The 14,459-nt window shown below is 38.9% G+C and overlaps 4 protein-coding genes across 4 annotated transcripts; 1 reads left to right on the top strand and 3 right to left on the bottom strand.

Annotated features, from left to right (window-relative positions):
* Nucleotides 1-658: 658 nt before the first annotated feature.
* On the bottom strand, nt 659-3,287 carry LOC137728463 (isocitrate dehydrogenase [NADP]-like). The gene is made up of 9 exons (XM_068467245.1): nt 3,248-3,287; nt 2,896-2,997; nt 2,661-2,752; nt 2,453-2,556; nt 2,292-2,322; nt 2,204-2,241; nt 2,010-2,125; nt 1,803-1,850; nt 659-1,752 (listed from the first exon to the last, which is right to left on the bottom strand). Exons 1-9 carry the CDS (start codon nt 3,285-3,287, stop codon nt 1,631-1,633), a joined length of 693 nt encoding a protein of 230 aa, XP_068323346.1. The 3' UTR covers nt 659-1,630.
* A 743-nt stretch (nt 3,288-4,030) lies between these two features.
* On the bottom strand, nt 4,031-6,044 carry LOC137728462 (cytosolic isocitrate dehydrogenase [NADP]-like). The gene is made up of 5 exons (XM_068467244.1): nt 4,919-6,044; nt 4,542-4,610; nt 4,348-4,463; nt 4,156-4,190; nt 4,031-4,069 (listed from the first exon to the last, which is right to left on the bottom strand). The coding sequence occupies exons 1-5, from the start codon at nt 4,972-4,974 to the stop codon at nt 4,031-4,033; spliced, it is 315 nt and encodes a 104-aa protein (XP_068323345.1). The 5' UTR covers nt 4,975-6,044.
* A 3,251-nt stretch (nt 6,045-9,295) lies between these two features.
* LOC137728461 (serine/threonine-protein kinase AGC1-7-like) lies at nt 9,296-10,201 on the bottom strand. The gene has a single exon (XM_068467243.1). The coding sequence runs from the start codon at nt 10,199-10,201 to the stop codon at nt 9,296-9,298; it is 906 nt and encodes a 301-aa protein (XP_068323344.1).
* Nucleotides 10,202-10,273: 72 nt separating this feature from the next.
* On the top strand, nt 10,274-12,829 carry LOC137728460 (pentatricopeptide repeat-containing protein At2g26790, mitochondrial-like). Its single transcript, XM_068467242.1, has 4 exons — nt 10,274-10,482; nt 10,701-12,239; nt 12,336-12,492; nt 12,622-12,829. The coding sequence occupies exons 1-2, from the start codon at nt 10,274-10,276 to the stop codon at nt 12,163-12,165; spliced, it is 1,674 nt and encodes a 557-aa protein (XP_068323343.1). The 3' UTR covers nt 12,166-12,239; nt 12,336-12,492; nt 12,622-12,829.
* Nucleotides 12,830-14,459: the final 1,630 nt, after the last annotated feature.

Raw genomic sequence — 14,459 nt, 5'->3', positions numbered from 1 at the left:
GAGTAATAGATGGTGAAATCAAACCTTCAACTTCGGGTGCAACGGAAATTCTCTTAACAATGCTTGAGTCACAAATCACTTCCTATGAAATTCAAACCATCAACTCGTCCCAAAAAAATTGATGTATGTTTGTTTTTATCTTTTCTTTTATTATGTGAATCAAGTCTAGATAAGATTTAAACTCAGAACCTCCTCTTAAAAAAATTGGAGGATTGGTACCATTAATCAAAATGGTTGTTGGTGATTGATGTACTTTCAAGGTTTATTAAATATAAGAGGCTTGTAACTCAATTATTTAGGAATATTTCTGCTTGTAATCGAGACACCTAATAAGTTTTTTAATATGACGTTAAATTTTTTCATCTTAATTTTTAGATCATTCCTATAAAAAATCACTATTTAGTGTGTGAGGTCCGATGAAGCATGCCCTAACCCATCGACTTGGGCACCCCACCCATGATAAAGTGGGTAGCAAATGCAAACCGTTTCTTGTTTTGGTCTCAAGTAAAGAACGGAAGATACTTAGACAATGAGACCTCGTGATCCGAGATGAAACATGAAACCTTAAGCGCACGGAAACAAAATCCAAGCAATTTAAACTTTTAAAGAAATACGACTTTTGAGTCCCACATCGGGTAAACCCTGATTACCACAACTGTTTATAAGGAATTGCATTAAACTTCAGTATCGCCGAGCCTGGTAGCGCAGGTTTGTAACTAAGCAGGGCATTAAAACGATTGATGGGTGATGAAATCTTGGTCAAGCGAGGCCATGATGTTTGAAATCTGTTCACCACTCTTGTGAAGTCACTTTAAGCACGTCCTAAGCCCCTCGGGTTAGTAGGGGCACCCCACCCTTACGAGCGGGGTAGCAAACAAACAAACACACAATTCAAACACAGTTTGAATCCGACTGAGACCCCCCCGATGGGGTAGCGCAGATGAAAACTTCCTAACCTCGGCGTGCTGCTTTGCCGGACTCCTCATCCTACAATCACCTTTTTTTGCTTGTTGAATCTTCTTCAATCAACTGTTACACGATCATTGCAACTGCAAACCTCCCAATTTCCCAAAACAACGATAAAGTTTGTTGCGACAAACAAGTCCCCCATCGCCCATCGGAGACAAACTTATTTGCTCAAGTGTTTGTAAGGTCGTACACTGAGACTAATTATTTCCGGGCCTGGTAACGTGTACTTGTAACCAAACGGAGATTACAACTTTGTCTCTGCTAGACAGTCTAACTCTCAACTCATCAGCCACGGCGTCAATGAATTCTTCGGTATTCAGATGCTGAGACCTAGTTACCCTACACGAAACATGAAACTTTTTGTCATACAGAAACAGAAAACGCATCTGAAAGCTGCCAACAAAATACGACTCTTGACAACACTCACTTAGGCCCATGGATGAGGAGTGCAATATCCTTGGTCATCTTCCCAGATTCGACAGTTCATACGCAAGATGCTTCAAGTTTCTCTGTAAAATCTAAGAGTCTGGCATTGCCATCTAACTTTGCCCCGATACGATAACGCAGGTTTACTCAAACTCTTATATGATGTTTCAAACAATTTCTAAACGTAGACACAAAATCCAAATACTGACTTTCAATCACCAGACTACATACTGAGCTAATACCTGTGTGCAAGACCTCGTGACCATGCAAAGATCGAAGCTATGCTGTTTGTGCTTGTTTCGCCTCCTTTCTGGTGGACCCGGTAATGGCGAGTTACTGTACCAAATCCAAGTTTTCATACATCCAAACTCATAACTGTACCCCAACAAGCATAGCGCAATATTAGACCAAATTGATTACCAGTATAAATGTCATCAGCCCCAGAGATCCAAAACCTGTATCAAAGTTCATTGAAAGGTAACCAAACATTAGCAAACACATTAGCTAGGACAATCAAGGAAATAGCATTCGCTTCCAACAAACGCAGCACCACATGTTAAAAAGAGAAATAGTTGAATACTAACGCAAAGACTTTAACAAAAGTAAATACAGACCTTGGGCTAAGAAGCCACTTCGCACATCCCCATCATAATTTTTGCATGCCCAAACATAACCTCCTTCACTTTTGAGAGCATAAGCAACCATGTCGTCAATAAGACGATGCTCATACCTTCAAATCAGACCACTAAATAGTTGAAAATCACCGGACCTACACAAACTAATCAGCTTGGATGACAAGTTATCTCACCAAATCCCTGCAGCCACATAAACTTCCTGGAAGATGTCCTTGAAGATGTCCTTGAAGCTTCATTAAATTCAAGAGTAAGAAAATGGGCTTCATAAGCTTCCTGGAAGATGTCCTTGAACCTTCATTAAATTCAAGAGTAAGAAAATGGCAATAAAAATCCTGTAGTGAAACGTTACATCATAGTCACACCGACTCATAATGTACCATGGGTAATTATGAAGGATGGAAGACAACAGGATAACATCATACCTTCCATCATATTTCTTCAGAATAGTATTTTTAGTGCTAAGATAAAGTGGCCACTTTTTCTGGTAGGCAGTGTTCATGGAAGCCTCAGCAAAAGCACAGATAGACTGCGCTCACAATTTAAGCAGAATAAAAAATAGCTGTTAAATCATTTACAGAGGTAACCAGTTTACCAGAACTTTTTATGTCTGCTTAAACGGAAAATTTGAACCTCGTCCGTGTTATACATGGACAATGCTATGCCTCCAGCACCAGTAAATTTGTAAACCTCCCACTCTGTCTTCTCGTTGGGCCCATCAGGTACTGCAAAGCAATTGCTATGATAATAACGTACCTATATGGTGTGTGTGTGTGTGTAAGAAAAGTGCACCAGATTAACTTCTATACAAGCACTTTAAACAGTCAGAAGTCAAACTCAGAAATCTTGAAGCTCTCTACAGAATTACCAAAAATCATTTTAAGTTTTCCAGGCCCTTCTATGATTGCATCAGTTGCTTCGTACTGATCACCAAAAGCATGTCTCACAATACATATTGGCATTGTCCAACCTGAAATGAACACTAACTTATGGTTCTTTTGACAATGATACAAGGGCACATCAGATTAAGTCTCAAATATCTAGCGTCGGCTTGTAACTAAGTATGATATTAAAGTGATTGACATGTGGTAGAGCCTTGGCAAAGTGGGTATATGATGTTTGAAATCTGCTCACCACCAGTTAGTGTGTGAGATCACATTAAGCACGTCCTAAACTACTTAGGTTAGTGACATTCTATTCATTATGAATAGATAGCAAACAAGCACAACTATGAATCGATTGGTTGGGCCCATGGCCCATGTTTCGTAGATGAAAAATACCTTACCTAGCTTGCTGTTCGGTCAAACTCCCCTGTTTGCCGCCCAAGTAGTGTCTTTTTTAACCTTAGTCATAATAGAGTAAAGATTAACGTATGTATATACATATGTGTGTTTTTAATTCATCAACTTTTTATTTTTATTTTTTTTATATACAAGTGAGAGTAAGGAGATGGTGAAATCAAACCCTGAACTTCGGGTGCAACGGAAATTCTCTTAAACTTGAGTCACAAATCACTTCCTATGAAATTCAAACCATCTGCTCGTCCCAACAAAATTGATGTATGTTTCATTTTATCTCTTGTTATATTATGCGAATCAAATCTAGATGAGATTCAAACTCAGAATCTCCTACTAACAAAAATAGGAGGATTGGTACCCTTAATCAAAATGGTCGTTGGTGATTGATGTACTTTCAAGGTTTAATTAAATATAAGAGGCTTGTAACTCAGCTGTTTAGAAATATTTCTGCTTATAACCAAGGCACCTAATAAGTTTTTTAATCTGATGTTAAATGTTTTAACTTAATTCTAACACCATTCCTTAAAAAAACCACTATTTGGTGTGTGAGGTCCCATGAAGCATGCCCCAACCCATCGACTTGGGCAGCAAGTGCAAACCGTTTTTTGTTTTGGTCTCAAGTAAAGACCAGAAGATGACAATGAGACCTAGTGATCCTAGATGAAACATGAAACTTCTATTGCACGGAAACAATATCCAAGCAATTTAAACTTCAGCTTCGATGGTCTTTCCATCTCGGCACACCTGGAACCAAATCCAAGTTTTCATGCATCCAAACTCATAACTGTAACCCCAACAACCATAGCGAAATATTAGACAAAATTGATTACCAGTATAAATGTCATCAGCCCCAGAGATCCAAAACCTGTATCAAAGTTTATTGAAAGGTAACCAAACATTAGCAAACACATTCGCTAGGACAGTCAAGGAAATAGTATTTGCTTCCAACAAACGCAGCACCACACATTAAAAAGAGAAATAGTTGAATACTAACTCACAGACTAACAAAAGTAAATACAGACCTTGGGCTAAGAAGTCACTTTGCACATCCCCATCATAATTTTTGCATGCCCAAACATAACCTCCTTCACTTTTGAGAGCATAAGCAACCATGTCGTCAATAAGACAATGCTCATACCTTCAAATCAGAGTACTAATTAGTTGAAAATCACCGAACCTACAGAAACTAATCAGCTTGGATGACAAGTTATCTCACCAAATCCCTGCAGCTTCATATCTTGATCTCCAATGAGCTTCATAAGCTTCCTGGAAGGTGTCCTTGAACCTTCATTAAATTCAAGAGTAAGAAAATGGCAATAAAAATCCTGTAGTGAAACGTTACATCATAGTCACACCGACTCGTAATGTACCATGGGTAATTATGAAAAGAAAAGACTGCACGGTGAAAGATGAAAGACAACAGGATAACATCATATTTCTTCAGAATAGTATTTTTAGCGCTAAGATAAAATGGCCACTTTTTCTGGTATGCAGTGTTCATGGAAGCCTCAGCAAAAGCACAGATAGACTGCTCTCACAATTTAAGCAGAATAAAAATAGTTGTTAAATCATTTACAGAGGTAACCAGTTTACCAGAACATTTTATTTCTGCTTAAACGGAAAATTTGAACCTCTTCCATCTTATACATGGACAATGCTATGCCTCCAGCACCAGTAAATTTGTAAACCTCCCACTCTGTCTGCTCATAGGCCCATCAGGTACTGCAAAGCAATTGGTAAGATAATAACGTACCTATATGGTGTGTGTGTGTGTAAGAAAAGCTCACCAGATTAACTTCCATACAAGCACTTTAAACAGTCAGAAGTCAAACTCAGAAATCTTGAAGCTCTCTACTGAATTACCAAAAACCAATTTAAGTTTTCCAGGTCCTTCTATGATTGCATCAGTTGCTCAGTATTGATCACCAAAAGCATGTCTCCCAATACATATTGGCATTGTCCAACCTGAAATGTCCACTAACTTATAGTTCTTTTGACATTGATACAAAGGCAAATTTAGATGACAAACTTGTAGCAAACCTGGAACAAGACGGGGAACATTTCTGCAGAATAGGTTCTCTAAAAACAGTACCGACAGAACACCAAAATGCATTGGCTACTTACAATCGGTCAAACAAAGAATATACAATGGTAAATACTAAATATTGAGGGAATATTCAATTGACCATTTAAAATGTTCCGTATGGTCCCATTTGGACTCCTCCACATCTGTTTCAAGTTGAACTCCTTCACACGAGTTTCATCTATAAATATCCAAATAAATGATCCAGATCATCACAATAGTACGTTGGCCAAATCATGTCCATGAAAAAGGGCCAAGTAGTCCATTTATTAAGGAGAAATGCACATTGTCTCTAAATTTAAGAATCTATATAATACCCGGAGTTATAGTTGCGCACTTTATTGCTACATTGTACCTACGATAACAAGCAAAAACAGGAAGCAAATTTATACAACAAAAATAAAGGAGCATCAACAGGTGATAAAGTAATTTTCATGAAAAAATTAGTTTCAATAAAGATGATAATTGTTTCAATAGAATATGACAAATTGTGCCTAGCACGAACAATTTGACTTGTCATTCCATTCAAAAGTATATTACAAACTCATGTCGAGCCCATTTAAACATGCCAAACTCGTGCCAGTAAAAAAGGAAAAAGAAAGCAGCAACACCTAAAATGAAGTGAAGAAAAACAGTAATGTTCATGAAGGGTAGTTGAGTATAGCTAAGCAACTGTGAAGGGAGAATGATAGGGCACACTTAAGAGTAGCTTCGGTACTTTCAATTGTGACTCTATCATTGGTGGCATCGCGATTAAGAATCCCAAGGTCGAAGTACTTGATATCCAACTCCAGGAAGGGAAAAATAAGCTGTGGAACACGAAAACAAGTTGCAGATTCATCAACAACTCTATGAAATCACAGGGAACACATGATAACAAAATTACCTTGTCTTTTATCCATGTCCAGAATACCCGAGTCATTTCATCTCCTGCATCACGCAAAATAATGCATCATAGCTTAAACATAGATAACAAAAAGTTGAATAAATCAGTATCAGTACAGCTCCAAGCCTCCGGCAAAGATATATACATCTCAATTCAGATGTTGCATTGCATCTATGTCCTTACCCTCTAATAAGATAATTTGCACGCAATTCGGCTCAAACGAACAAAAAAGAAGTTTAATCATTTAAATCTATGAGCTCAGAAACATCATAGTAGTGGACTGGTGGGCAAGGCAAGAAAGCCCACAAATTGACCAAAATCCTGGAATTCTAAGATCATCTACTTTTATGGAGCATGATAGTTGGGGTGTCCTTAAAACATGGATTGAAGGGCATGCTCTGATCAATGGGATCATCCAAAAACACCACTTTAATCATTTGTATAATGTCTATCCATCCATATTTTCCAGATTAATTCAAGCATTCAAAAAAGCAGAGAAACATGCCATTTTTGAGCAGCTTAAACAAGCATTCGCAACAAAACAATGGCGGAAAATAGAACTCAGAGAATCATATGGGAGTGGAGAGAAATCGTACCGTCCATTTCGACAATTGGGTTGGTCACCTTTATCTTGTCGAACGCCTCCATTTCTCCCCTGACACCAAAACAGGTCGAAGTTTCCTGCTTTTTGCTTCGAAAGCTTTCGGCTTTGGCGAGAGAAAATAGAATCAGCGAAGAAAAGTGTGTATTTGCTGTTTACTTAATGAAATTGAGCAATGAGAACTGAAATGGGAACTGAGAAATGAGAGTGCGTGATGACAAAAACGTTGTATTTCTCGTTCAGATTGAAAGTGGTGAGGTCTCAGAAGAGCGTGTCAACAATTGCTCACTCGCTGTCATTCATTTGCATTAACGAGGAGCAACTGTGACATTTTTACTATTCTATTTATCTATTTTTTAATAAGAAAAACTTTTTATTTACACATGCGTTTCTTTTGAAATATTTTATTTTCTGCCCAACCAATTTTGCATACTTCATCAAACTTACTATAATCATTCCTGTTTTTCAATCTCTGGCTAACGCAATGTGGGAGTTCGAAGTTGAGACATCTTTTAACACAAACAAGATAATTATTATTAGATTAATAGTTAGGTTTTTTTTTTTTTTTTTTGTCAAACTAAATTACTTTCATCATGTAAAAAGGCAAGTACAAGGAAAATGCGGTCCAAAAAGCAGCTCACTAAGTAAATACAAACCCAACAACAAATAATAAAATACAATAGATAAGTCCAAAGTGGCCAGCTGAACAACAATAAAAGAGCCCTAAGACTGATGGAAACCAGTAGCCACCATATGTCCCCCCATCGCAAGGCCACCATCACCAAGAGAAACCAACGGGACAAATGGATTAACAGAAAATAGGGGTGAGCAAGCCACTCGAGTAGTGAGTGCTTCCATAATCCTACCAAATAGTGCAAAAAGCACTTTAACAATCACTCAACACCCAAGGAGAACCACACAGGCCGAGTAGCAAAGGCCGATGGTTGAGGATGTGCGACGTACAGTAGCATCAGAGCAAGAGAGCGTCATGAAGATCCTGATCTGAGACTAGCTCATGGCAATTGAGACAAAGCTCAAAGGAAGCCAAAACAAAGATCAAAAGAGAAAAAGTGCTGAAATTAAAAAAAAACTTTTTGAGTGGAAGAATGGGGGAAGGATGAAGGAAAGAAGGGGAAGAGGGAAGATGCAAAGAGTGGAGATCGATGGGAAAGAAGGAAGGAGGGCTAGAAAAAAGGTGGGAAGGATGGGAGAAAGATGGGGAAAGATGGGGAGAGAGGGAAGCTGTAGAGGGTGGAGAAGGAAGAGGAAGAGGGAAGGAAGGTTAGAAAAGGTGGGAGTTAGGCTACCGCCAACCCCAAGCCAGAGCAAGGAGCGGCGACTAAGAGGGTTTCTTTTTATCTTTCTGAAGGTAGAGGGGATGAAAGGTTTTAGAGAGAGAGGTTTTTTTGTGCCTTGAGTTGTGTTATGTATAGTCATGCACAAAACTTCTAGGGTGCTCTAGAGTACCGTACTCCAGGTGTTTTAACTATTCGATCTTGATTTTTATACTTTTAAATAAAGATCTAACAATTAAAACATCTGGAGTACCATGTAATCTGGCGCAATCAAGAAAGTCCCTAGTCATGCATGGTGGGTCTCCTTAGTATTTCTCGTTGTGCCGGGGTGGCCTCATGGTTGTCGTTAGAATTTTTCATCATACCTCATCAATGTGAATAGTTGTCTCATGTTGGAAAGTGTATAAGTTATGCAACGACTTATGAGGAGTTGTGTTACCCTCTTATTGTCAATTAATTTTAAAGTAGAACTTTAACTTCATGGTATTAGAGTCTCGCGTGTTTTTATTTTTTGTTTTTAGTATTTTATATTTCGAATATTCACTTTGGGTTTCAGAATAAACCCACTTTGCAGTCCCAAAGGCCTGCTCAAGTCAAGGGTAGAGAATATTATACAAGACAGTACTGCTATCTCCCCATACAAATTCTAAACAAGTTTACTATGACAGTATACAATATCCAGGAGTTGTATCATTAACACAATCTGCTTTTCAATTCAGCCTGAGGAGTTCCATAATCAGCACGAAATTCCAAAGCAACGGAACAAGTATTAGTCCAACTTTGAACAATTTGACAGTATGTTACACCTGACCAGATACAAATCATATACAATGTAGTACACATCGACAAATCCTTAAACAGAAATTGATGCATATACACGCGAAAGAATGACACACAAAACTTTAGATGCAATTTCTATCCCTATATATGTGTTGTTATTTCCCCTTGCCTAGAAAGAAATCAATAGTATTCTGCTAACCAATGTTTTCTCTGTGAAACCCTCAACATTTAATGATAAGTATATATCTCATTGGGTTGCAACGTTTTGCTCTTTGTAAAATGTAGTTTTCCTCCCGAGAATGTAAAATATCATCCTAAAGGAGTGCTAGAAGTACTCAAAATCTACATACGATGAATCATTACTACCGTTCTTCTTATCACTTCCCACCTCTGTCATCTTTTTGTCTGCAGAGTTCGCCTCCTTGCTGGCATATTGTGAAAAGTCTACCGGTTCAGGAACATGGGGAGGCGTGGCACATCTCACAAGAGCCCAGTTCACTCCCTCGAAAAATGGGTGTTGCTTTATTTCTGTGGCACCCCTTTTGTACGCAATTCGTTTATGTGGTTCTTTCACCAAGAGTCCTCCTATGAGATTACGTGCCACAACACTTACTGGTGGTGTTTCTGGGAATTTCAGAGGCTGGCCTACAACGTTGAAGAGAATGGCACGATTTCCTTGACCCTTGAAGGGGGTTGTCCCATGTAAGAGCTCGTATAAGAAGATACCAAATGTCCACCAGTCCACTGCACTACCATGGCCCTCTCCGCGAATAATCTCTGGGGCTAGATATTCGTGTGTTCCAACAAATGACATGGAACGCACATTTGTAGGCTCTGCCATCAGTTCAGGGAGGGATCCATTTGCCGAAAGGCCAAAATCTGATTTGGATTTCCGGTTTTTCTTGGTAGGTAAAATGCGTGGAAAGAAATTGGAAGGCTGCATACAACCATGCACAGCAAGGTCATCCTCTAAAATGCCCCCGCCACCACCACCACCACCGGCAGCACCACCATTGCTTACATGGGCAGATGAAGACTTGACTAGTGTAGGATTGACAGAACAACGGAGTGAGAGATCGAAGTCTGAGAGCATGATATGACCCTCGTCTCTTACTAGAACATTTTCTGGTTTTAAATCCCTGTACACAATTCCTAGCATGTGCAGATACTCAAGTGCTAACAAAACCTGTAATGCATAAAACCTGCCAAAGGATAAAAAGTTAAGAAACATCTTGCCCAATCTAAACAGCTAAACTTTCATCATGCTTTGATAAAAAAATTCTATGAGTCAGCATATAAACATATGCAGTTCTGCACAGCATATATTGAAGGGCTTTGCACCAATCACAGGCCGGATTTAGGGTACCAAGTGCTCCAATCATGCAATGGGGAAAATGTCCTTATCGATGTGTATGCTTATAACGCTGTCATTCGTGGGTTCTGCAATGAGGTGAAGTTCGATGAAGCTGAAAGCGTCTTTCTTGACATGGAAAAGCGAGGGCTGGTCCCTGATTCATATACCGAAGCTTTGAACTAAATATCGTACAATCCTTTTTTATAGTTGCAAAGCATAGCGAGAGAAAAAGAACAAGAAAGTTGACCGTGTGGGGTTTTTTGATATGGGTCCAAAGTAACTAAAAATTGGACCTATTTCAAAAGTCAAAAGTCACTAAAAATTGAACCTATTTCAAAAGGTAGTCTATAAAATTGGACCTATTTCAAATTTTCCCTTCATATACCTACAGTGCAATGATCTGTGGCTACTGCAAGAGTTCCAAGTTGTCAAAAGATTTGGCTCTCCATAATGACATGGAGTCAAAGGGTGTCAAAACAAATTGTGTGATTGTTAGTTTGATTCTTCAGTGTATGTGTAAGATGGGCATGCCTTCTGAAGCGGTGGATCAGTTTAGAGAATATAAGAGCTTAGGTATCTATCTTGATGAGGTTTTGTACGATATCGCAGTGGATGCTTCGTGCAAGCTGGGGAAAATGGACCAAGCCTTAGAATTTCTTGAAGAGATGAAGTGTAAGCATATGGTTTTATATATTATGCATTACACAACATTGATCAAAGGCTACTGTCTCCAAGGGAATGTTGCTGAGGCCGTAAGTCTGTTGAAGGAAATGAAGGAAAAGGGTCTGAAGCCAGACATCCCTACTTACAATGTACTTGCTGCTGGGTTTTGTAGAAATGGCCTGGGAGCCGAGGCGCTTGACCTTTTGGATTATATGGAGGCACATGGTTTTAAACCAGACTCTGTTACACACAACATGATAATTGAAAATTTATGCATCGGAGGAAAAGTCAAAGAAGCTGAAGGTTTTCTAAACAGTTTGGAATATAAGAATGTAGATACCTATTCTGCCATGGTCAGCGCGTACTGTGAAGCCAACCATACAAAAGAGGCCTATGAACTTCTTATTAGGTTGGCAAAGCAAGGAACTCTAGTTAAACAAGGCGTTTGCTTTAAAGTATTCAGTAAACTTTGTATAGAAAATGATAATGACAGAGCTATTTTGTTGCTTAAGGCAATGTTGGCGTTAAATGTGGATCCTAAAAGAATTATGTACAACAAAGTCATTGCTTCTCTCTGCCAGGCTGGAGAGGTGAAAAAGGCCCGTTGGGTTTTTGATTCTTTGGTTGAGAGAGGGTTAACTCCTGATGTGATTACCTACACAATGATGATGAATAGCTACTGCAAGGTGGATTGTTTGGAAGAAGCCCATGATCTTTTCCATGATATGAAAAAGAGAGGGATTCAACCTGATATCATCACTTACACAGTTTTGCTCGATGGTTTTCCCAAAAGAAATTTAAGAAGGGTTAATTCCTCTCGAGATGCAAGTGGAGATAAGGAAGAAACTTTTGATGCTTGTACTGTTTGGAGTGAGACGAAGGAAATGGAAATAAGACCCCATGTAATTTGTTATACTGTTTTGATAGACAGGCAATGTAAAACCGACAACTTTCAGGATGCTATTGCGCTTTTTGATGAAATGATGAACAGAGGATTAGAGCCTGATACAGTGACATACACAGCACTTCTGGCTGGCTGTTGTAGGAGGGGAGATGTGGATAGGGCTGTAACACTCGCTAATGAGATGTCCTCTAAGGGAATGCTGCCAAATGCCCGGATACTTGCGATTCTACAACATGGAATCCTAAAAGCCACGAAAGTGCAGTTTCGGAAGTAAGAACTCTCTTTGATTATCAATGCCTGGATAGACCCATGATCTGTGAATCAATGAAGTCCTAACGGCATAGCATGGTAAGTTTTCTATTAAGTAATGTGTATAATTGTATTGATTTGCATAGTGCACAGCTTTTTGTTGTTCTATTTTGATGGATGGCAATTATTCTGCAGCTGAAGTGCTGTCCTGGAAAGACGATATGGCTTGCCCAAAATGACTTGGTACTCACTGAAACAGGGATGTGTATACATTTAGTCCTCCCCAGACCCAACTGCAGCAACCAAGAAGAAAACTTTGTTTGTAGGTTACCTGGAAGTCAATTATGCCTAGGTAACACTATAGCTTCGCATATGATTAATCTTCCGCATATAAGATTTGTAAAGTGTTCGTACTTAACTGTCATATTTGTTTATGTGATTCGTGTCACCAATCTAACTTTTGAAATTGCATACTGAACAGCTTTTGTTGTTTCAGTATGATAGGCGATATGCGGTGCTCAAATTGACATAACAGTCGTGGAAATGGGGATATGTATACATCTAGCCCTCCCAGGACCCATTGGCAGGAGCCTTGTGCACTGGAAGTCACTTGGAGGAGAAGAAAGCTCTGTTGGTCGGTCAGCTGGAAGTCAACTGTTCGTATAGGTATAATACAGATTTACATATGATTAAACTACATTGTATGAGAGTTGTATACATATACACATTTCTAGTTTCGTACATAAATTTGCGTAAGCTCCTGTTATACGTTCCTCACTAACATACAAGAGAATCTTTCTTGTCATTGTACTCGCTAGCTTGTCTTCTGCCTTCATCTTATCCATCTAAAGCACTTGATTGCATGACTAGAGTTCCGCTTTCCTCTTTTTTATCTTAAAATATTTAGAATGGGAACGTGAGAGTTGAACACTAGCCATGAGTGCGGCAGTAGGTGTTCTACCACCAGACCCATTTTAACAAAGTTCAGTAAACCTCTTTATGGGGTTTAAATTATTTCCGTACTATACTATCAGCGTATACTCAATAAAAATGAATCGTAGATATTTTCTTTCATCCTTATCGGGATTTGCCCTTTACTTTCCGTTCATTGCAGTGCCTAACTCGCTGTTTCTGGTCTGTATATATTTTTTTAGGACGTTAAATTATGGCCCATGTTCCACAGATGAAAAATACCTTACCTAGCTTGCTGTGTGGCCAAACTCCCCTATCCACCACCCGATTAGTGTCTTTTTTAACCTTCGTCATAGTAGAGTAAAGATTAACGTATGTATATACATATATGTGTTTTTAATTCATCAACTTTATACACACACACACACACACACACACACACACAAGCGAGAGTAATAGATGGTGAAATCAAACCTTCAACTTCGGGTGCAACGGAAATTCTCTTAACAATGCTTGAGTCACAAATCACTTCCTATGAAATTCAAACCATCAACTCGTCCCAACAAAATTCATATATGTTTCTTTTTATCTTTTCATTTATTATGTGTATCAAGTCTAGATAAGATTCAAACTCAGATTCTCCTCTTAACAAAATTGGAGGATTGGTACCATTAATCAAAATGGTCGTTGGTGATTGATGTACTTTCAAGGTTTATTAAATATAAGAGGCTTGTAAATCAATTATTTAGGAATATTTCTGCTTGTAATCGAGACACCTAATAAGTCTTTTAATCTGACGTTAAATTTTTTAATCTTAATTTTTAGATCATTCCTATAACAAATCACTATTTAGTGTGTGAGGTCCCATGAAGCATGCCCTAACCCATCGACTTGGGCACCCCACCCATGATAAAGTGGGTAGCAAATGCAAACCGTTTCTTGTTTTGGTCTCAAGTAAAGAACGGAAGATACTTAGACAATGAGACCTCGTGATCCGAGATGAAACATGAAACCTTAATCGCACGGAAACAAAATCCAAGCAATTTAAACTTTTAAAGAAATACGACTTTTGAGTCCCACATCGGGCAAACCCTGGTTGCCACAACTGTTTATAAGGAATTGCATTAAACTTCAATATCGCCGAGCCTGGTAGCGTAGGTTTGTAACTAAGCAGGGCATTAAAACGATTGATGGGTGATGGAATCTTGGTCAAGCGAGGCCATGGTGTTTAAAATCTGTTCACCACTCTTGTGAAGTCACTTTAAGCACGCCCTAAGTCCCTCGGGTTAGTAGGGGCACCCCACCCTTACGAGCGGGGTAGCAAACAAACAAACACACAATGCAAACACAGTTTGAATCCGACTGAGACCCCCCCGATTGGGTAGCGCAGATGAAAACTTCCTACCC

Source organism: Pyrus communis, chromosome 3 (genome assembly GCF_963583255.1).
Source record: "Pyrus communis chromosome 3, drPyrComm1.1, whole genome shotgun sequence".
Taxonomy (NCBI): Eukaryota; Viridiplantae; Streptophyta; class Magnoliopsida; order Rosales; family Rosaceae; genus Pyrus; species Pyrus communis.
This window is presented reverse-complemented; position numbering and strand designations above follow the sequence as displayed.